Source organism: Delphinus delphis, chromosome 15, assembly GCF_949987515.2.
Source record: "Delphinus delphis chromosome 15, mDelDel1.2, whole genome shotgun sequence".
Lineage (NCBI taxonomy): Eukaryota > Metazoa > Chordata > Mammalia > Artiodactyla > Delphinidae > Delphinus > Delphinus delphis.
The window spans coordinates 36,367,240-36,388,964 of record NC_082697.1 but is presented as its reverse complement, the minus strand read 5'-3'; the positions used below and the strand labels follow the sequence as shown (position 1 = coordinate 36,388,964).

Genomic DNA, 21,725 nt, shown 5'->3' with positions numbered 1-21,725 from the left:
GGAGAGAATCCTTGCATAGAAACATACTCTGAATTCAAAATAAACTGACACAGAAAACTGGATGCCAGATTGAAAAAAAAAAAAAAACCTGCATTAGTCTTTTGGGGTCTTTCATGTACATGTATGGCAGGTAAAATTTGAACACACATTTTAATAAGGATGCTAGAAAAATATCACTAGTAATACCTCTTATGGAGCATTTCCAGTGTGCCAGGTGCTGTGCTAGGGACTTAAATGTACTGTCATGCATCCTCAAATAACTTTGCAAGGAGAGGACAGTGAACTCCATTTTCAGATGAGAAAATGAGCACAGAGAAGCCCAGTAATTTGGCTAATGTTGCAGGTAGGCTGATAGCAAAGGCTTTTTTAACCAGAAGTTGTCATACTTCTAAATCAGAATTATCTGAAGAGAGCAAGTAGTCAGAATACCAATTCTAGGGTCTCACCATAGAGATTCTCAATCACTGGGTTGATGCCCTAGAACTGACATTTTTCAACGACCCCCCTGAGATGATTCTGATACAGGCTGCTTGCAAACTGCACTTTGAGACACACATTGAAAGTTGTGTCTGTCTGGTTCAGGTTGCTTGGGTGTTTGTTCCAGGGAGGTGTTTGTGCCCAGTGCTGGTTTGGACTACCCTCCCCTGTAAACAACCCCAGTGCACGCACTGCCTGCTACCTCCACCAGATGCTGCAGGTCATTCCTTCCATCTTCCTCCCACTTCTCCATTCTCATATCTCTGTTGTCTCCCCCATCCATGCGGCTTTGACAAGTCTTTGTTAATGGAAACAGAATTGGTGAGAAAAGAGTGGTTATAGTTTAGAGGGCTTTCTTGGGGTGGAGAACAGTCTTCCCTGTTCTCTGAGGCAGCTTCACTGGGAGCTATTTGCCGAAAATGGGGGAACCCTGCAAAGAACCACTCTCAGAATTGAAATCAAACTCCTCCTTCCCCGAAAGAAACATGCACATGGTTCTTCCAGCCTGGCTTTTCCAGGCCAGCAGAGCAGCAACCAGACACAACATTCTTTTGTGCCCAGAGGCGTTTGTGTTTAAAACTCCAGTAAAAAAGAAAAATGACAGTTAAAGGGGTAATTGAGCATCTGTGGATTATCTGTTTGTTTTCTTTCCCGTCTCTGAGCTCAGGAAACAATGCAAATAGACGAGCCACCCCACAGCTTGTTCCTGCTGCAGGAGCCTCTGAAATGCAGGACAATGGCAATGAACATGAGTCATCCCTCTGGACACCTTGCTTTGTCCACCCATAGACCACTGGCCCTGCCCTCACCAGGAGGCCCTCTTTTATTCTGCTTAGTTGATGATGAAGATTAAAAAGGGCTAAGAAAAATAAGGCGAGGTTCATAGAAATTAGGCTGAACTTGAGACCTAATTTTAGGACTGCTAAATAAAGATGCCGTGATTAATAGTAACAATAACAGACATAGTAATAAGGCGTTTTATATGTACTGCCTATCACAGGTGGAAAAAAAATCACTCTTAATTTTGAGAATTAAGAAATTTGGATTCTAGAAAGATTTAATTAGCTTAGACACAGGGACGTAGCCATATGGCAACACTTTGTAAAGCGCTAGGGCACTTTGTTCTGTTTAGAATGACGTGTGTGTGTGTGTGTGTGTGTGTGTGTGTGTGTGTGTGTGTAGACGCATGTATGCGTGTGTGTTTTCTTATCTGTTCTCCCCCTATAGACTCCCAGTTGTCGTTTACTACTGTACACCCAGCACTGAGCCTGCACGCAGTAGGTGCTCAAAAACTGTTGAATGAATGAATGACAATTCCAAAAATAGTAATGAGCCCTGTCTTGTGAAAGCAAAATTTTTAAAAAATACAAATTTACTTTTGTAAAAGTAGATTAAATTAAGTAAAGATGGAGTTTTCAGAAGTACGACTCAGAAAGCCTAAAAATGTTTTCTAAAGTGGATACACCTAAGTGTCTGTTTCTCCCCAGATCCTTGGATGGTTCCAGATAAGTAGGAAGTTTCCTAAAAATACATGAGATGCTAAAAGGGAAAGGGCTTGTCATGTTTGGGTCGTGGGGGTGAGATGATCACAGATGACGAAGGGTGGAGGACACGTGGGTGGGGTGGGGGTTGTTTGCCTCCGCTGGCACCAAAGGTGTCTCTTGGGCTTCCCTGGTGGCGCAGTGGTTGAGGGTCCGCCTGCCGATGCAAGGGCCACGGGTTCATGCCCCGGTCTGGGAAGATCCCACATGCCGCGGAGCGGCTGGGCCCGTGAGCCATGGCCGCTGAGCCTGCGCGTCCGGAGCCTGTGACCCGCAACGGGAGAGGCCACAGCAGTGAGAGGCCTGCGTACCGCTAAAAAAACAAACAAACAAGAAAAACGTCTCTTTTTTCTTGTGCAACAGGCAACTTTCATGAGGAATCAGGGCTTGTTCCTCACTGGCCAGGCAGGCACTGAGAAGAAGTCATGCAGGGAAAGACTGAGGTTGCTGGAGCAGCAAACAAATGGATAATAGGAGAGCAACTGGCTGATAGTTATCAAGATTTGCTGGTATAATGAACTTCTAAGGATGTGCTACTGCCAACAATTGAAGACCTGGGGAGATAACTCATGCGCTTGCTCTCATGTGGTGATGATTTTACAGGGGTAGGGGGATTCCCACCCTAACACCAAAGAAAAGGATTTCCCCTACCCTTGCTCAGATCTTCTGAAAAATGATTATGCAGAAAGTGAGTGAAATCCAAACTATGTACATTTCTCTAGGGAATTTCAGTAAATTACATTTTATCACAAATAAAACCCAACCTAAGCTACTATGTTCAGTCCAGCTTTTTAATTCAAAGAGAAATGCCAGACTCAAGACCAAGAAGCACCAGAAGCTATATTCGTTCAAGAGGCGCCATTATTAAAGCTACTTATATTTGCCAAAATAAATCCACGTGTTTTCACCTGGAAAAGCCAACTCCCTCCCTCTCCCCCATTATTTCCTTGCTCTTTCTTTGCTTTTCCTCTTGCAGAAATGAAATCCCGTCTTCATCATTCCCCTCTCTCCTCTGGGTGCCCCAGAAACCATTTTAGTCTGTTTTCTTGTTTCAAGAAAGCATTCAAATGTTAGACAGTAGTGTGTTTTAATTCATTTTGAAAAACAAACTCACATGGATTGATTCTTCAGGTCCCCTTACTTGGACCTGACACACTATGAAGTCCAAACAACTCTGCATAGTTACATTAAACAGGTTCTTGTGCTGTGAATTCACTGGGTGCAGGTAGCAGTGAAACATTCCCAAGACAATCACTAGACATGCAGAACGCCAGCCAGAAGCAATGGGTCACTTTCAGGGGTCTTGCTGCAGGAAGCATGAGGCTGTATTTGGTGTACGTTGACAACGGTATAGGGTAAGCCATCTGTGTTCAAGGGAGCAAAGCCTCCAATATTCCTCTTGAACTTTAAGGGGTGTCTTTCCAAATGAAGTGTGGTTTCAATCCCTAAACTTCAGAGTCAGATACCTTTCCGAGTTTTATGAGTTGCTGCTTGGAGAGTCAAGGCCAAGCCACGATGAGTGTAAAAGCTGGCTGACCCCTTCCTTCCACTCCCCAGCAACTGTCCTTCACCCCATGAATCCGAAAGAATCCCCCCATCCTGCGATTTAAGCATGGATGCAGGCCAAGCAAGCCTTGAACACCCACGTCTGTTTGATTGAAGCTATGTTGGTATATCCCATGTACAGGTGGAAAGTGCTTTTGTTTTTCTACCTGATCCAGCCAGTGGAGGAGGGCTGGGGTCTGTCTGCCTAATAGTTTCTAGCCCATGTGCTTATATTGGGATCGGTCCCTAGGGATCTGGACCTGGTTGGCAGTCATTTTGTGGTGGAGATGGTAAATCACCAGCGTTACCACAATGACGAGGCCCAAGATGAGCCCCAAAATCAGGGGCAAGGTTTCCTCCAACTGCTCCCGCTCATCCACTGGGCATTTATGCTCTGAAATGGGAAAGAAGAAGAAAAGCGATGAGCTCCTGCCAAAATATTCTGAATCATAAGTCTGCTGAAGAAAACTAAAAGGCAGATAGAGGTGAGAAGGTTTCTCAAGGAAACTTCAGAGATATTTTCTTTTTCAGAAATAATACTTCCCAACCAAACTTAAGGCCCAATTCCTTAAAATTTCTGCATAGTGTAAAATAAAAATACATCAGTTAAATAGGGCAATATTCAGGTTATTGGATTCCAGGCCAATGTCAATAAAGCTTCCAAATGATTTATGTAAATTTTCAGAGTTTGGGCATTAGGCACAACCACCATCATTTTTATTGTTTATTTAATTTTTTAAACTTTTTACTTGTGTATAATGTACATAGAATCGCAGACAAAATACACCTTTTAGAAAATCTGAAATTACCAGTTGTTGTCAATGATACAGAACAACTGGAGCTCTTGTCCACCATTGGTGGGAAATGGTACAATCACTCTGTAGTAAGGTAAGGATAAATATACACCTACCTTATAACCCAGCATTCCACTCCTAGGAATTTACCCAAGAACAATGAAAACATATGGACACAAAAAGACTTGAACATAAATGTTCATAGGAGCTTTATTCATAATAGCTTAAAACCAGAAACAACCAAAATGTCCATCAGAGTAGAATGGATAAATAAACTGGGGTATATTCATACAATGGACTATTAATCAACAATACAAAGGAATGAACTATGGCTCCACGTAACAAAATGGATGCATCTCAGAAATATTATGTTGAGTGAAAACTGTCAGACACAGAAGAGTACATGTTGTATGACTCCATTTACATGAAGTTCAAGGGCAGGCAAAACTAAGTCTATGGTGATTGAAGTCAGAGAAGTAGGGAACAGTGTGTCTTGCAGAACAGGACACAAGAGGACTTCAGGTGTGTTGGAAATGTTCTGAATGTTGATTTAGGTGAGGGTTATGTGACTGCAAGTATAGGTGAAAACACACTGAGTTAACACTTCAGATTTGTGCATTTTGATATATGTAAATTATACCACCATTTAAAAAAGAAAGTGTAGGGCTTCCCTGGTGGTGCAGTGGTTGAGAGTCCGCCTGCCAATGCAGGGGACACAGGTTCGTGCCCCGGTCCGGGAAGATCCCACATGCCGCGGAGCGGCTGGGCCCGTGAGCCATGGCCGCTGAGCCTGCGCGTCCGGAGCCTGTGCTTCGCAACGGGAGAGGCCACAACAGTGAGAGGCCCGCGTACAAAAAAAAAACAAAAAACAAAAAACAAAATCCATGTTCTAAAATAAGTTAAAAATCTAGGGCTTCCCTGGTGGTGCAGTGGTTGAGAGTCCGCCTGCTGATGCAGGGGACACGGATTCGTGCCCCGGTCCGGGAAGATCCCACATGCCGCGGAGCGGCTGGGCCCGTGGGCCAGGGCCGCTGGGCCTGCGGGTCTGGAGCCTGTGCTTCGTAACGGGAGAGGCCGCAGCGGTGAGAGGCCCGCGTACCGCAAAAAAAAAAAAAAAAAAAAAAAAAAAAAAAAAAAAAGAAAGTGTAGAGTTTGATGGATTTACACCACACACATCAGAACTGGTATCAGAATTGTGGTGCCAAAAGTATTAGCTTTAAATGGATAATAACTTTGGTATAGTTATGGGGAAAATCATCTAATACACCATCCTTTAAAGAAGATAGAGGAGAAAAGCATGGTGTATTTTGGCAAAAAAATTATGGTCACAATATTATTATAGTTTATTTCTTTTTTTTTTTTAATTTTGTGGTACATGGGCCTCTCACTGTTGTGGCCTCTCCCATTGTGGAGTTTATTTCTTTAAAAATTGTTTTGTTGCCTTAGGAGAAAACCTGAATTAAACACATCACCGGAGAAGAATATAAAGGGAGTATTAAACTATGGACGAGAAGTCAAAAGTAATTATGGGAAAATAAGGGGATGTCAAAAATTATCATGAAAAATACTGAATCCCCTTCCCCACCCATCCCCATTCATTAAGTGGTCAAAGAAAGGGGAATTCCTGAGTTCTCTTTCCCTTACCCACCATTCCAAAATCCACAAAGCTCTAGAAACCACAAGTACTTTGTATCATTCATGTGGCAGCAAAAGCTGGCTGCTCTGATTCTCATTTCTCCTCCTTAGCATGAAGATTCATGTGTTTCACTGCAGGAAACAGATTCATTAATCTGTTTGATTACAGGAGCTTCCCTGAGTCTTCTGGGTCTTATATAATATATGGACAATGCACTGTATTATCTTCCTAAAGTCCAAAATTATTCTGAATTCTGAAAAACATCTAGCCCCAAGGGTTTTAGGTGAGAGATTGTGAACCCATAAAAAAAAGCCACGCATTCCCCTCTCAGGCTTAAGCCACTGTCTTCAAACTCTGCCTTTGACCCCCAGGAAAAACAGTATTTTACATCACAACCCAGAACATATGTATACATACATAACTAAAACCAAAGTGTTATAAAACAATGGTTTTCCTTACTTTGTGCCGCTAATAATTTATCCTCTGTACTATTCTCTTTCATTTAAAACAGTGCTGGTCATGACCCACTAAAGCAGAGGTTATAATCTTTTTAGTGTCAGTGTGATGAAACTATACCCCTTCTCAGAATACTTATGATTGCATAAAAATAAAACACATAAGATTACAAAGAAAACAAACTACACTGAAGTTCATATATTAAAATATTTTAAAATAATATGAGGGACAGTTATATATATTTTTATTAGTACACAGGTATACTGGCTGTGATTGCAAAGTAGGGAGAAGCATAACCGTTACTTTGCAAGATCTGCACAAACATGTGGGAAGAACAAGACTATAATTTATATTGGTGACAAAGTCATAGGTATGATTAATACTACTGTGGGTTGTTACCTTTATAATTGAAGGAAATGTTAAACATTAATTAGAAATTAAAGAAAATAAAGATGTAGATGTTTCCTATTGAAATGTACAGACCCCTTGAATTCTATACACAAACACTATGCACTCCAGGATTATGATCCTGTGCAATGAACTGATTATACAGCCCACAGATTATAGAGCAAGGACAGTTGGCCTCGATTTCTGTCTGGGAGAAGAGCATCCCTTGAGCCCAGCTCAGAGTCTGGCTTTGCGTGCTCGGAGATCCCTGACTCCCTGTTCATCTCCACAGGTCTTGGGGTTCCTCACACCTCTGCCCTGGCTGGACTTACAGTTCTAGAGAACACAAAACAGAGGCCCAGGGTGGATGGCCCATGATTGGAAAAAGCAACAACCATCCCAGTCATTGCAAAGAACCAGATGAAGACAGATCAGACAAAATTGTGTAACTGCCAGCTGCCAGTTCAAGTCCCCTCAACCATAAACCTGGTGTGCCCAATTCAATCCTGAATCATCTTAGGTTCTGTTTTCTAGACGTGTGTTTTATTTTGTTTTGTTTGATGACCACAGCATTTTAAAGTTGTATTTACTCCCTGAGGCAAACAAACTGTAAAAGCTCTTAATGAAAAGCAGCTCCAGATGAACAGCATTGAGATGGGCCACGGACCAGGAGGCAAGCTGATTGCTTTCTCCAGCTCTGCTAGCGCCACAGACTTTTCTTGTTGGAGAAGGTGGGCAAGCCTTTTGCTGGCCGTGCTTCCCTCTGCTGTCTGATAGGGCAACTGGAGGGAGGGGTTTGCCCCTCTTTCCATATCTTCTCTGGACTGGCTTGGGACTCCTGTAACCTCAGCAAAATGTATTTTGTGTACTGAGAAGATGTTAAGATGAGTGAGCTTTGGAGATCTTTGGCTGGAGACAAGCAGATACTCTCACCAAGATGTAAGCACAACAGTAAATAAGAAAACAATTACTGATTGATGCCAGTGTGTGCCAGAAACATCCCTGTGCACAAGGAAGAGCTGTATAAACTCTTTCCCACTAGCCTGTAAGCTCCACCAGGGCAGGGAAAGTTTCTATATCCCAGTACTGGGTGTACAGGTGTACAGACACCAACAGGGTCCTATGACCTTGGTATACACCATTCCCACCCATTCCAATAGGCTTTGACTACAAGGCAGGTTAGACATCCTGGAGAGCCAACGCCCCCCTTCCCCACCCCAGCAGCCATCAGTGGCAGATGGGAGTTGGAGGGTAACTCAGGTGGGTACCATACTCTTTCCCAGAAGTTCCAGCAGTGTGAGCCCCAGTGCCCACAGTGGTAACCTGCTCACTTATGCACCTGTACTAGCTTCCTTGCCTTCCCACCTCACTTCCCCACTCCACTAGCAGTGCCTTCTAGAACCACCTAAATAAATTACTTGCCCTTACATACTTATAGAGGATGTGCTTCTTGGGGAACCCAACCTAAAACACTAGGCTCCAGAGCAGTAGCAAGAACACAGAACGCTACGACTGGCTGGCTATGTGGCCCCGCGCTAGGCCTCTGTGTTCCAGCCCTCGACACAGTTCTCTGTGGTGTTAATAACAGGATTGTCTCCCTCTGGATGCTTCCCCAGGAGGCTCTGAGAAGGAGCACCTGCTCAGGTGGCATGTTTCTTCGCTGAGAGGTGCCACGCAAACCACAGGTGCACACAGCACTCTGGATCAGCATCGGCACACCATGCCCTGGTTTGCAGCATGGCAGCCAGTCTTGGGGCGCTCAGTTGGGGGTGATGTACATTCATTTCCACTAAAGCACAGTCATTTGTCTATAGATCTGGGTAAAATACAGATCAGGTGGTATCTCCCAAACACACTGTTAGAAACAATGATAAGCTCATGAATTCAGAGCACCCGACAACCTTTCTGAAGATGGCCCCTCGCATTCACATGTCTGGTACAGTTGCTCAGCTGCAGCAGCTGAGGCTTGGAGAGGCTAAGAGCACAGGATCTGATACCCAAAGACAGGTTCCTGTCCCAGCCCTGGCAGCCACAAGGAGCGCAGTCTTGGCCAGTAACTTTACCCCTAAGCCTCAGTTTCTCCACTGTAAACAGGGATCTCAGTACCTTCTTCACAGGTCTCTTTATTTGTTTGTTTCCCCCCTTGAGAATTAAGACGGGCCCAGTCTATATGTGGCGACTTAAATGCCCATTAAACCTGAGTGTTTAACAAAGGGGCACAGAAGCACCTTCGTGTTCTATTACGTTTCTTCTGTCTTTATGCGTGAGAGTCGCCTTTAATTCAAGCCATTAAAATACTCAGGCTGATCTGTTCCCTCCCAGTGATTCATCCTCCATGCTAGCACAGTCAGAGTTCTCCTGGGGCCTCAAAGGGACTCACTACCAGGAATGAATTGTGGAAGGACAAGTTACCCAACACCAGCTGAGACACATGGGCTGCCTTGAACTGCAGGCTGAGAGTTGCCACACCAAGTGTACCTGTTATAGAAATAAGCTGGCCTCCGTGGATTGGCCCCTCGGTGGTTTATATTTTCACTGCAGGCTGAGACCCACATCCAATTATTTAAAAAAAAAAAAAGCCCAAACAGACACATTTAGCCATTTAGGGCCTGTCTGCTTTGCATACAAATCTCACCCAACAGCTGTTACCCACTGATAGGATAGATAAGGCCCTAAGCTTCTGCTGCCCCCCGAGCTCTCTGACCCAAAGACTCCTCCCCGTGCTGCTAAGTGACATCACCTAGATCCATAGCCCCCTCCTGACACCCCTCTCCCTGCCAGGACATCCCTTATCCTCCTTTCCTTTGGGATAGTGGTCCCCAGGGTGCTGTAAGCCTTCTTCTGGACGGTCCCATGCTGTGAGGGGCTTTCCTTACACAACCTGCCCAAGTGCCACCCAATGAAGCTTGTGTGTTTCTGCCTCTCATGGTCATATCATATTCCTTGATCAGCTCAAAATCCCTCAAATCCCCCTACCGACAGTTTGCCATGGCCAGCAGTATCAGCAAGGAGCTTGCTAGGAATGGAGTCTCTTGGGCCCCACCCCCAGAACTACGGAACCAGACTTGACTTGGCATGTTAACAAGATCACCAGAGCTGTGCTCAGTGATCTGGAGCCTCTGAGCTCCTTTCATTGGGGATCAGCATAGTAGCCAAGCTCAACGGTCTAAAGGGATTTGTGTGATAAAGATGTCATCCCCATCTGGGCTGCTCTCAGCCTCTATGAGTGTCCACTAACTCATTTCACTGACCCTTCCTTGCTTTTCTCAGAATCTATGAAGGAGGCAGGTGGGAGACTGCAGACTGCCAGGCATGACCCCCTTACACAGGGAATAGGCTCTTCATTGGAAGCCCTTATGCTGCATGTCCTGCTTGCACACGACAGAACGCATGCACACAGTCCTGCAGTGGGCGTCAGACATATGACCAGGTGCCCTCCCCACCGCCACGCAGGCAGGCTTCACTCACCCACACAGGCATTAGCAACACATCAGAGCCTCCTTCTATTCTGGGGAGTGGGGTCCAAGTGCCAGGTTCCGAAAAGGCACTCCAAAAGGAATAGTTCAGATTCCACCAAATCAAATAAAATGATCTCTTACGAAACACACTGGGGACAGGTGCTGAGAGGCACAGACAGGAGAAACCAGGAACAAAAGGAGCCCTGCCACACAAAGGCACATTGATTCAGTGAGAGATCCTGAATAAGGCTTGCCTCCTCCCAGGCTTGAGCCCCAGGGCACCATACAGGAGGCAACACCCTAATTATTCCCCAGAAAAGCCTGGGTGAGACAAGTGCAATTTGCTTGTGCTTAATATATCTGCATTTAGGAAGTTATACATGCTTACAAACTGTTTAAATCTATCTATTTAAGCCCTGGAAGTGGATAAGAACTGCTTTTTATACAAAAACGTCATTAAATCTATGCCAAGAATATCACTGATTTTTAGGAAAACAGCTCTGGTCCTTATTCAGTACTCATTTACTCTTATTTTGTACACAATTCTGACATCTATGAGATCTGATTTCTCCATTCATAAATGACTATAAGCAGCAACTTAGAAATAACCCAGAGAGGGTTAGGGTGAGATTGTGATAAGGAACTAGTAAAAGCAGCAATTATAGCACCAGTAGTACCAAGAAATGAAGAAGTGTCTAAAAACCATTGACCAGAGAAACACAAAGAGTAACTAGAGACTACTGAAAGTACCTATACGAACTCAGAAGTATGTGATCCAATATTTTCAAAATGAATTCTGGGCCATCCATAATCATAAGTCCACTTACTTTTAATTACATTTAATATTTTCAGTTTAAGAAAGACACTTACATTTTATAAATACTTTCATAATCCACAGTATTTTTTAGTATTAAGATCTTGGCGTTTAGTTTAGTTTCAATTTTGTAGAAAACACATTAAGATGGAATAGCCCATACAGGTAAGAGCCATAACAGGTAGGCATGGCACTGCTGTACTAAATGTATTAAATTCTGATTTGCCTGGCTTTGAAGCATTTGCAAGTCTCTATTAATTGAGCCCACAGCTTCGGAATATCAATTCAGCCAAAGTTAACAGGGCATCTGCAATGTGCCAAGCACTGTACTTGTTGCTAAAAATATAAAGATGAATAAGAAGGAGGCCTTTCTCTTTAGGACAGTTTAACTTAGGAATTCCTTAATGCCTTCTGAATAAATCATGGGGGGAGGGATTCTATTCCGTATACTTTGAATGGGCGGGGCATTTAATGAAAGCTGGACTCCTTGGGACTGATTTAATGATTTGTGTGTGACCCAGGTGGGCATTCCCTAATATCCTACACATTCGAATGGTTGTATTCACCTGGGGAATGCCAGCCCAAAGGTAGGCATCAATAAAGCAGTCAGAATCTCTCCCCATTTCTTAACCACAAGGAATAAATGAGAATATCAAACTGCCTTTAACAACCTCCTCCAGACAACAGAGAGAGAGAGAAAAAAAATGAATGGGAGAATTCACTTACTCCACTTGCCCAGAGTAAATTGTTGCTAGATTTGGACAAATTGCAGAATGTGAGCTTCTCTCCTGCCCTTCTTCTGGGATGCAGAGAACCAGGAAGATATGGACGCCCTGAACCTGCTCCAGCTGGATCCTGCCTGACCCCCTTCCAGGGCTTGCATAGACTGCGAAGAAGCCTTCTTGCATGCCCCAGAGGGAGCAGATCAGGGGCCTTGCCTCCTTGGAACCTCATGGGTGTCCCTCCACACAAAGGTGAGAGCTGTACAGAGGCAGGTCTCCATGAGTCTCTCTCTGTAACCTGTACACACACACACACACACACACACACACACACACACACACACCTATTGCATTCTGGTCACACAAAAACTTAGACTCACAGTGGTAGAACCTAGGGCTGGAAGTGTCTAGAGGCCATGGTGAAACTGAGGCCCACATAAGCAAAAGCCCTTCTCCAATCCATGGCTCTCTCAATAGATGCTTGGGATTTTTAGCTGCCTTTTCCTTGGGAAACTTGCATCAAAATTATATATTTTTTTCAGCTGACTTTCTTATCTTTCTTCCTATCCACTTTCCTTTTTTGGCAAAGGAGGGGAGGAAAGGAAAGATGAAAAAATAAGGGAAAAAAGGAAGGGAGGGAGGAAGGAAGAAAACAGAGAAAAAGAAGGGAGAGAAAGAGAGAAGAAAAGAAGGAAGTGAAGGAGGAAGAGAGAGAGGGAAGATGAAAGAGAAAGTCATTGTAGTTGATACAATTCAGTTTGTTGCCTTTAGTCTTTGAAAAATATTATAGAGGGAGGCAGTGCCATGATATCCTAGAGAAAGTCCACGTGGTAACAGCCTGGTACCCTGGCAGGTTGCCTTCCACATCCATCTTGAGGTCAGCCTTTGCTTCCTTCCTCTCCCTCTCCTTCTGCCTCCCCACCGACCTACCTTCACTGAAGACAAAATCAGAGATGATGTCAAAGGGCTGGATGTGGACCGCAGACAGGATCATGGTGACTGTCTTCTGCGGATCACTGGAGGCTAGTGAAATGGTCTGCTGAGCTTGACATTCATAGGACTTTCCAGCTGGGGTGACCAAGGCAGATAGATGATGCGAGTTGGCTGTGTGCTTCCCGGCTGCAGGGAAGGCCCAGAGCAATGGTTAGGCCCCTAGAGGGCTGGCAGAACTCTCATTATGGTGATCCAGATAGTTGACCTTTGCCTCTTAGCCCAGACCCCACCTCTGATCCTCTGCTGACATGCCCTGTTGCCTTGCCCGGCTGGGGCTATGCAAATGTGAATGCATCCATTCTTTCATGAGCATGGATTTCTTAAATATTAATTTGGAATTTCCTTTTGGAAGAATAAAGTGATACCTAAAACCCCAACCCTTTCTACTATATAAGACCTCACAACAGAGATTCCAAAGATCCACAATAAACAGTGACTTGGTATCCTACATCTTGCACTGGCCTGCAGAAAATAAAATATCTTCCTCAGCAAAGCATGGCTGCTGCTAGTACTCTGAGCAGATGCCCTTGTACGCATACATATTCTTTGGAAGCCTGCCTCACCCCTTTTCCTCCTTTTCTGGATTAAGGTTTTTTTTTTTTTTTTTTTTTCCTTTTTTTTGGTCTAATTTAACTGTGTGAAACGTTTGAATATGAATTTTGATGAAGAGACAAAATTGCCCTTTTTACTGCGATGATAAGGGGTGAAACGGAAAAGATGACATATGTATTCTTATACATGTTCAGTAAAAATCTTTTCCCAACTCAGGTGCCCGGGTGATGAAAGGCTTCATTATGAGTAGATCAGATAATTTACAAAATAAAAAAATACATAAATTTAAATGTGGTCTTTGATGGTGCCTGCAGATCCCAGCATTGTTATTTGGAGCCTAGCTATCCCTTGCCACAATATTTTTGGAGGATCTGGGTAGTTGTTGTAGTGATGGGCATGAAAAGCTAATAAATAAGGATGGTTTAGAGTCCACTCTGGGGTGGCCGCAGTGGATGACTGAAGATTGCGGTGAGGCCTGAGCAATGCGCCAAAAGATCTGAAGGACATCAGATTCTGACCCAGAATGAAAGTCATACTGTCCCCCTTGAAGTTTTAGCGCATAAGAATAAAAACCAGGGTGCAGAAGAAAATAAAAATACAGCTTTGTCCTTCTCCATGCTTCTTTAAAGGACAAATCATAAGAAAGCCATCCTGAAGCAGCCACAGGAAGACAGTTCCTCAAGAGACATCTCATCCAGGATCAGGTGATGGGTGACAGGCTGGGCCTCAGGCCCTGGGTTTCTTGCGCATCTACAGGGCCTGAAGGCCAGAGGACCCACCAGCGCTCCCGCTTGCTTCCTCCACCTTGGAGAGCAAGTCCAGGGCTACCTTGGCCTGGGAGCGCAAGGCCCTGACCCTGAGGAATTCGACCTCCAAGCCTGAGATCCCTGCAGTGTCTGCGCTTGCCCGGGCTCCTTTCCCAGCCCTGCTGGTCTCTACTCACCACTGACCGCGTCTTTAAAATGGGTCTTCTCCGAGGAGTCATAGACAAACTGGACCTTGCTCAGCCTCCATGTCGCCTCGGGTCCCTTGGATGTGTTGTGACTTTCCTGCCGAGCGGGGCAGGCGCGCATTAACCGCCCGAGCAGATCTGGGTGGGGAAACGGAGGGGCGGCCCCTACCCACACCCACCCGGAGTCTGCAACCCCTCTGAGCGCCCCACTAGCACTTACCTTTACAAACAACATTTTGAGCGCGTATGCGCGATCCACCCAGAACACCTGCAGCTCCGACTCGTTGTGGCCACAGTGGCCCTTCACCTCAGCTCCCCGGGTCAGTGAGATATCAGCCTGTTCCGTGATTAGCTGGGAACACAGACGCCCCGCACCCCCTCAGCGCGCGAGCCCCAGTGGGGGCTGTAAAGGGCAGCGCGTCCAAACTCCGGGTCGCACGCCTGGGCACTCCTTTGCGCGCGCACTCCCAGGTCCAGGAACATGCGGTTAGATGCTTTGCGTGCAGACCCGGCCGTTAAGGAAGCAGAGAGAGGGATTTACTTTCAAAGCAGGCGGGGCGAGCAGAAGGCATTACAAGCCGGAACCCCCATGCAGCATTTGGGAGCAGCCTGCAGGGTGTAGGGGGGAAGGCGGGTGACCCAGGTCTTCACAGGGTCTTGAGGGAAGGTGCCCTTCGTCCCTGGAGCCCTAGGAGCAAGCTGCGAGGGAAAAAGTGCCTTACATCTACATAATTGCTGGCCCACACATCATAAGGGACAATAAATTTGGCTGCAAACTCTGCCATGAGACACGTCGTCCCATTTTCCCGCACCACAAATATATCTTTTTCAGGGTTAGTGGAGAGGCCTGAGAGATTCTCCACTTCTTGTTCTGCCATGATTCGAGCCATTGTATCTGCAGAAAACAAACAAAACATCCTATCGGTTAGGGGCTCAGCGAGCCCACGCGTCTCGGGCACAGGGGTGGAGAGACAAGGAGGTCTGCGGGCTTTGGGCTGCCCAAGTTCCTTGCCGGCTGCAGGGCGCTCTGAGAGCTGTTTCGCTGACCTAGCGCCAACAAATTCGACTTCGTTGCTGTTAATTTATAATAAAAATAAAATTAAAAAACATTTAAAGCCTTATTAATTTGTAATCCGACTGGCCTTTTTCTTCATCTTAGGCTTTTAAACCAAAGCTTTCTCGCCAGTGCTCTGAGCCCACGAAGCAGGCCTGTGCAGCATCGTGTCTGGGATTGGCGTACAAGTGTGTGGCTCTCTGGGGAATTCCCTGCCACTGATGGGAAGGTCCTCCCCTCCTCCCCCCAAAAAAGAACAAACCCGCCAAACATTAGGGCCACGTTTTGACCTTAAGCTAATGGCTTTACTGTGCCAGTTCTATTCTCTGCAAAGAGTGCACCCTGCTCTGGCGGTTGCCGAAACGCTACTCACGGAAGAGCATCAGAAGAACTCGAAGTCTATTCATGCCGAGAACGGCTCTTCCTCGGAGATCCATCCTCGCGGAGCAGCGAATAAGGCCAGTGGTGCTGCTGCAGAGGCCGCCCGAGAGGGAATCCCTCAAAGTCGCCGCTGGAGTGAGCCTGAGTGAGCGAGGGGCGGGGGCACCGAGAGGGAGGAGGGAGGGAGCACGCGTTCCGTACGCACTGGCGGACTTGGTGTGGATGGAGTACCGCACCGACCCGGGCAGGGTGAACGCTAATGTGCTCACTGCAGAGGAAAGGACCGCGTGGCGAGGGGGCTGTCCACGGCTGCGAGGGCTGAAAGGATTCGGTTGTATTGCTGGAGTGATTGTGGCTGGGCTTGTGCAGAGCTCCAATGAAATTTGGGAAGGCTAAAATTCTCCCTGAGTCTGTTTCCTGCGCTGCAATTGCATCCGCAAAGATGATTCTATCCTGAGAAACTTAATAGCACCCTCCGACTTATTCAATATCCCTACCAGTACAGTGATTAGGTGGTGAAGACATCACACCACTGGAGTCCTGGCTTCTGAAAATGCTTCTAGCTCCTGAAGGAAAACGGTGGAGCACAAATTGTTGCTGCTTTGGGGGAGGAGGCGTAGGCAGGAATAGGGAAGGAAAATGCTATGGCAACAGCTTCCTGCATTTGGAGACATCGCCTTCTCTCCCCTGCTCTCACGAGCTCAGGGTTTAAAGTTAAACTGATGCCTCATCAAGTGAGGCCGTTAGTCAATGCAGTATGTCTATTTGGGCTTGTTTTTTGTGAGTTCTGTTCTCTGATTGCACGAGGACTTTGAACTCTGGGGTCACCTACCCTCGCTCATTATATTGTGACTACTCTGCTAAGAGGAATGTAAGTGAACCCAAAGTTTGTGAGGGTTATGTAGCATCTTTTAGGACAGCCCTAGTTATATACACACACACACACACACACACACGCATGCACACATATAATACTCTACAGCATCTAGTGGGACAGAAAAAACAAATACTACGGGGCTAATTCCTATATTTACACTTTTTAGTAGCTTGCTTGATTTTTAAATATTTTGCTCCATAAATCAGAATACAGCACTTTCAGCAATAGGCATACTGTCCTAATCAATTGTAGTGATGTCCAAATATTTTACTTCTTAGTGGTGATTTCATTATATGAAAAATCAACAATATAATGTCATAAAACAATGTCATAATAAGGGGCAAATTGCAAAGTATTTTCATGTTCATTGTCAAATTTGATCCTCCCTACAACCTTAGAAGGTAGGCAAGGGAAGATATACCTTATTGTGGTTGTACATACCCCAAAATTGAGGCTCAGAGAAATTAAATGACCTTCCTCAATGTCACATGGTCAGTAAAATTAAAATAGAAAAATCACATTATTTAACTTCATAGGGATCATTTTCATTTTTCCTTATATAATACTTTGACTCTAAAATATACCATACGTTGATTTCCATTAAAAAATCTTTATTCAGTGACCAAATAACAAGCTAACACCTAAGATCTCTAGCTCACATTCCTGAAATGTATAGAGTGCTGTTTTAAGTATAATAATATTCTGACATTATGCTTGCCACAAAGTGTTTATACAATTATTTTTTCAAACCTGTTCCTATATCAATAATGAGATTAATAGCAGTTCAAATTATGAAGTAATGTTTAAATCAATACTATATTTTTACATCTTTATTTTTATCTCTGTATTTTGATATTTCATCCAAACATTTCTCAATAACTTTATATAACTGAATATATATAGAAGCACTGAGGCAAAATTGTGATTGATACAAAGGCAATTATTATCAGTTGACAGTGGAATTTGTAAAAATTATATATGCCTAATGATTTGTCATGTTAGCAATTGTTGGTAAACACTTATTTTCCTGTAGCACTGTAAAAATTAGAAAGCAATGAGATATAGGTAATGGAACATTTATATATTCTCTTTCCCTCTCTCCCTTTAGTAAATGAGGAAAGAAATGAATGGATTTCAGTCCAGGAGTCACTATTTATTTTTTATGACCTTGTACAGATTTTAGTGTTCCTCACCTAAGAAACTGGGATAATAGCTCAGGGGATATCTGGTTAGGCCAAGTGAGCCAATGATTATAAAAGCATTAAAAAAAAAAGACAAATTAATTTAGACCATAAGCATTAACTGAGTACCCACTACTTGCACTATGTTTGGTAATCTGGAAACCCAAAGATAAACAAATACCATTATAAAGTAGAAGAGATATCTGTAACAGTTAGGACACTTTCTCTTGTGACACATTATTGCAGATATCTTAAATTATAAGTTGTTAAAAAAGCAACTGAATTAATTGATGATTAGCTGCTTTAATAATAAAATATTAGATGGGACATAGCATTGGTCATGAATCTTAAGTTGTTGTAGTTGATTTACAAATCAAATAGTGGTTCCTTTGGAAAATGGTTTCTTTCCATACCTGACATAAATGATCTCCTTGTTGACCAGCAATTGAATGAGTCAAAAGAAAAAAAAAGGAAGCAATTTTAACTCCTTTTCTTCAGAGAATCATCTTCAAAGCATAATTAATTTAAAATCCCTTTGGGTATTTAATCTTAAACATAGCTTTACAAACACCCATTAACTTATTTGTCTATCTGTAATGATTCTTACATTGCCAATAGGAGTCAGGTCATTATACCTACAACTTTCACGAACATTAATTAAATACTTTCTAATCATCCTTAAAAAAACTTCAGTTCTTTAAAATTACTAAAGAGATAATAAAGGAGAAAAATGTACCATTAAATCATAGTAACAAAGTTTTCCAGGATCCATTCCATTCTTCATTTCTTAAGTGGGAGAGAAAGTAGGAGAAAAAATGCCATAAGCATGTACACTCATGTGGATGATAGCTGTGTCAATTTTCATCAATGCTGCCGGCAGTCAATACAAATGTCACCCAAGTGCACTGGCTTTTGAATCTCTTCTCAATCCTCTAAGTCCTTCAAAGGATTCTCTTCAATTCTGGTATTTACTTATTGAATTAGTCTTTATGAATCTCATGCATGTCATTGAGTGGTTACTGTTTCATGGATGTGGAAGAAAAGACCCACTGTATGTATAGAACTTTTAGTTTGGATGAAAGAAAATGAGAAGAATCATGAAGATGTATGGTTGCCTGGCACAATGTGTGCACAGATGTTTAAGGAAAGAAAAAGTAAGATAGCCACCCCGGGGTGGGGTGGAATTGACCAAGGAGGCCTCTTGGAGAAGGAGATCTTAAAGAAGTGGACAAATTGATCTAAGGTAAAGGATAAAGAAGGGCAATGCAGATGGAAGAAAAATATATTAAGTAGGAGAGTCAGTGCAAAGATGTAATTCTTCATTGCTCCATATTTATCAATTTGCAATAAAGAAGAAATTAGACTCCCAAATCCACAGTGTCTTATACATAACCTTTATTTAACTTCTTTATTTGGTAATTTACCCATATATGGTATATGCAAAAGAATGGCGTATGCAAAACATTCTAAATAAAATTAAATATTCAACTTATTAGGTGTATCTCTTTATACTTGGTTGCACAAGCAACTGACTTGTACCTGTAGAATCAAAAGTGGAAAGCTAAGCTTTGTTGCAGCTGAAATTTGGCTTGTTGATGTTTGAATCCACTTTACAGTGAAATGTAAAAATGTACTCTGGTGCTGCTGTTCCCACCACCACTAATGCTCTCCCCTGACCCAGCACACACACACACACACACACACACACAGATAAGGAAGCACACATGGATAAAGGAAGGAGGGATAACTGAACTGGACAAGATGCACACAGCCCTTACACCCAAATTACTAGTTACCAAAACATTTTCTGTGCTCAACTTAATCACTGGACAATTATTTCATTTAACTTAATCACTGCCTTTGAAAACCTTTGAAATCCTTTTGGGATAGGAATTGAAAAATAAGTATACATAAAAATATTTTGTGCATATATTGGCAAACCCTAGAATGTGTGGAAAGAATCAGAAAATTAAGTTTGGCCCTCTGATGCACTCAGCTTGCATGACCTTGATGAAATTTCCCTCATCCTTCCTGTCATTGGTCTCTCCTGCAGCTAGTTTAAAGAAACCAAGCTATTTCTGCAATGAGGGTAACCAGCGGAGAAGACAAGGCACCAGAATAATAGCCCTTTCATTGGCAATGTATCTTCATGCTAAGTTCTTAGAAAATGTCCTTTTATGAACTCATTTAGGATAAATGCCTTCACATAGGAGGGAATGCAGGGGACAAAGTGTCTCTAAAAAAACTACCTGAATAAGCAGATGGTGAGGCCAGGTGATCATTCCTGAAAGGTTCAAGAGCACAGGAATTATTTTTATCTCTTGAGCCAGTAATTAGTTAACTGTTTTTAAAACAGTTTATGATAGCTACCGCTAGCTTCAATGTGTAAAATTTTAGGCTACTGAGTACAATCAGTCCTCTTGGCTTTCCTGGCAGTGAGGAAAATCTTAACACGGGGGGGACCCGGGACTTTTCTGTAAAAGACAAGAGTCAACTGAGAATTTTAAAAAGTCCTTTAAGAAGTTTTTTTCTCCAAGAAATACTAACAGTCATCCCAGTAGGCTTAAGGTTAGACAAGCTGTGGCTCATTTACAGCAGCTTGCTATCTGCGTTCTGAGATAATGCACTTCTTTAAAATTTCTTTTATCGTGTATCACAGGGGTTCCTTATTCCCAGTTACCTACTCTTTAAGTTCTCTATTTCTGCATATTCACCTGAAGATGTGTTGGAACTAAGGAAAATTTGTATTAATTGCTATGGGGTGGGGAGGGTGAGAGTGGGGCGGCCAGTCAGCTGAGCTTGGAAGGAAGCTTTGCTGGTGCGGACCTGGAGCCCCAGAGTTGCCCTGGGGTGTTCTGATGTTGTAAGTTTGGGATGTTTCTATGGCTGTTTATTTGAAACCATTGCAAGACGTTTGCTCTGGTAACCAAGAAAGGGAAAGAGGAAAGAGTCTTCAGTGTATTGGAAAGACGACTGGCATGGGAATCTAGGAAGCAATATGTTAGCTTTATTACTCCACTAACAAAAACTTCTGGGAGGAATGGTTTCACCTCTCTGGTCTTCAACATGCCTTTCCTACAGGATCCTTCCAGGACTGCATGCCCCGCTTCTATGGGTGACCTTAGTTAGGAAGTGATCTGAGCAATTCTTTCTAGGGGAAAGAGAAAAGCAAAATCGAAAAACCAAAACAAACAAACAAAAAAAAAACCCGCTGAGGATTTCCATTACTAAAGCTTTCTACCCCAACGCGCAAGAAGCCTGCACAGATCTAGACTCACGGATTGCGGCCCTCGGCGTTACCTTTGGGTGACACCGAGTCACATGGGCCCGGTTGCTCGAGGTCTGGAGCTTGGTGGGGCTGGGGCCGCGGACTCCAGACCTGTCTGCTTCTGCCCGAGAGACAAGAGATGCGCGTTGCGGCGGTGCGCCCAGCGGCCCGAACGCCGAGTTCGCGGCGACCTCAGCAGGGGAAAGACGTCGGCGCCAGGCACCCGGGTTGGACTTCACCGCACGTTCGCGAAGCTGCTCCCGGTGTGGAGGTGAAAGAGGAACCTTGCAGAGGTGTGGTCCAAGCCGGCTCCAAAGCCGGGTAAGAAGAATCAATTCCGAGGTTGCTGGAGTTGGGCGAGTTCGGGCCTTGTCTGCTGTACAGAAGCTCCGGGCTCTTTTGTGTTCTGGTGTCGAGGGGAATTAGGACTAGAAAGGGAGGAAGTAAGTTCCTGGCAGAGTGTTCTCTGGCTCCCCACGACTTTCTTTGGCGCTTCCAAGGCCGGGAAGCGTTGGCAAACCCCACGCTGGGGCGGGGAGGGTGGGCGGTGAGACCCAGGCTCTCTGCCTGCCTCGCGCCTCTCGGGTCCCTCCCCCGCCCAGAGGAAAGCCGGGGAGGCTTGAGCGGGGTGGGGTGT

General features: G+C 44.2%; 1 protein-coding gene across 3 annotated transcripts; it reads right to left on the bottom strand.

The window, feature by feature from the left end:
- Positions 1-2,946: 2,946 nt before the first annotated feature.
- LAMP5 (lysosomal associated membrane protein family member 5) lies at positions 2,947-21,278 on the bottom strand. Of its 3 annotated transcripts, none has more exons than XM_060032890.2 (7): positions 21,121-21,278; positions 15,755-15,892; positions 15,050-15,222; positions 14,548-14,679; positions 14,319-14,424; positions 12,761-12,949; positions 2,947-3,957 (listed from the first exon to the last, which is right to left on the bottom strand). In XM_060032890.2, the coding sequence occupies exons 2-7, from the start codon at positions 15,816-15,818 to the stop codon at positions 3,779-3,781; spliced, it is 843 nt and encodes a 280-aa protein (XP_059888873.1). In that variant the 5' UTR covers positions 15,819-15,892; positions 21,121-21,278; the 3' UTR covers positions 2,947-3,778. The 3 variants fall into 3 exon arrangements, with proteins under 3 accessions (XP_059888873.1, XP_059888872.1, XP_059888874.1); XM_060032889.1 differs by having other exon boundaries at positions 15,755-15,903; positions 21,121-21,239; XM_060032891.1 differs by having other exon boundaries at positions 15,755-15,852; positions 21,121-21,228.
- Between the last annotated feature and the right edge of the window lie 447 nt (positions 21,279-21,725).

Excerpts from the sequence above, each read along its gene's own strand:
- LAMP5 (XM_060032890.2), bottom strand. The coding sequence starts at position 15,818 with ATGGATCTCCGAGGAAGAGCCGTTCTCGGCATGAATAGACTTCGAGTT. Across the intron at positions 14,425-14,547 it reads TCAAAATGTTGTTTGTAAAG|GAAAGTCACAACACATCCAA; the intron begins GTAAGTGCTAGT and ends CCCGCTCGGCAG. Across the intron at positions 12,950-14,318 it reads TTTTAAAGACGCGGTCAGTG|CCGGGAAGCACACAGCCAAC; the intron begins GTGAGTAGAGAC and ends CCTTCCCTGCAG.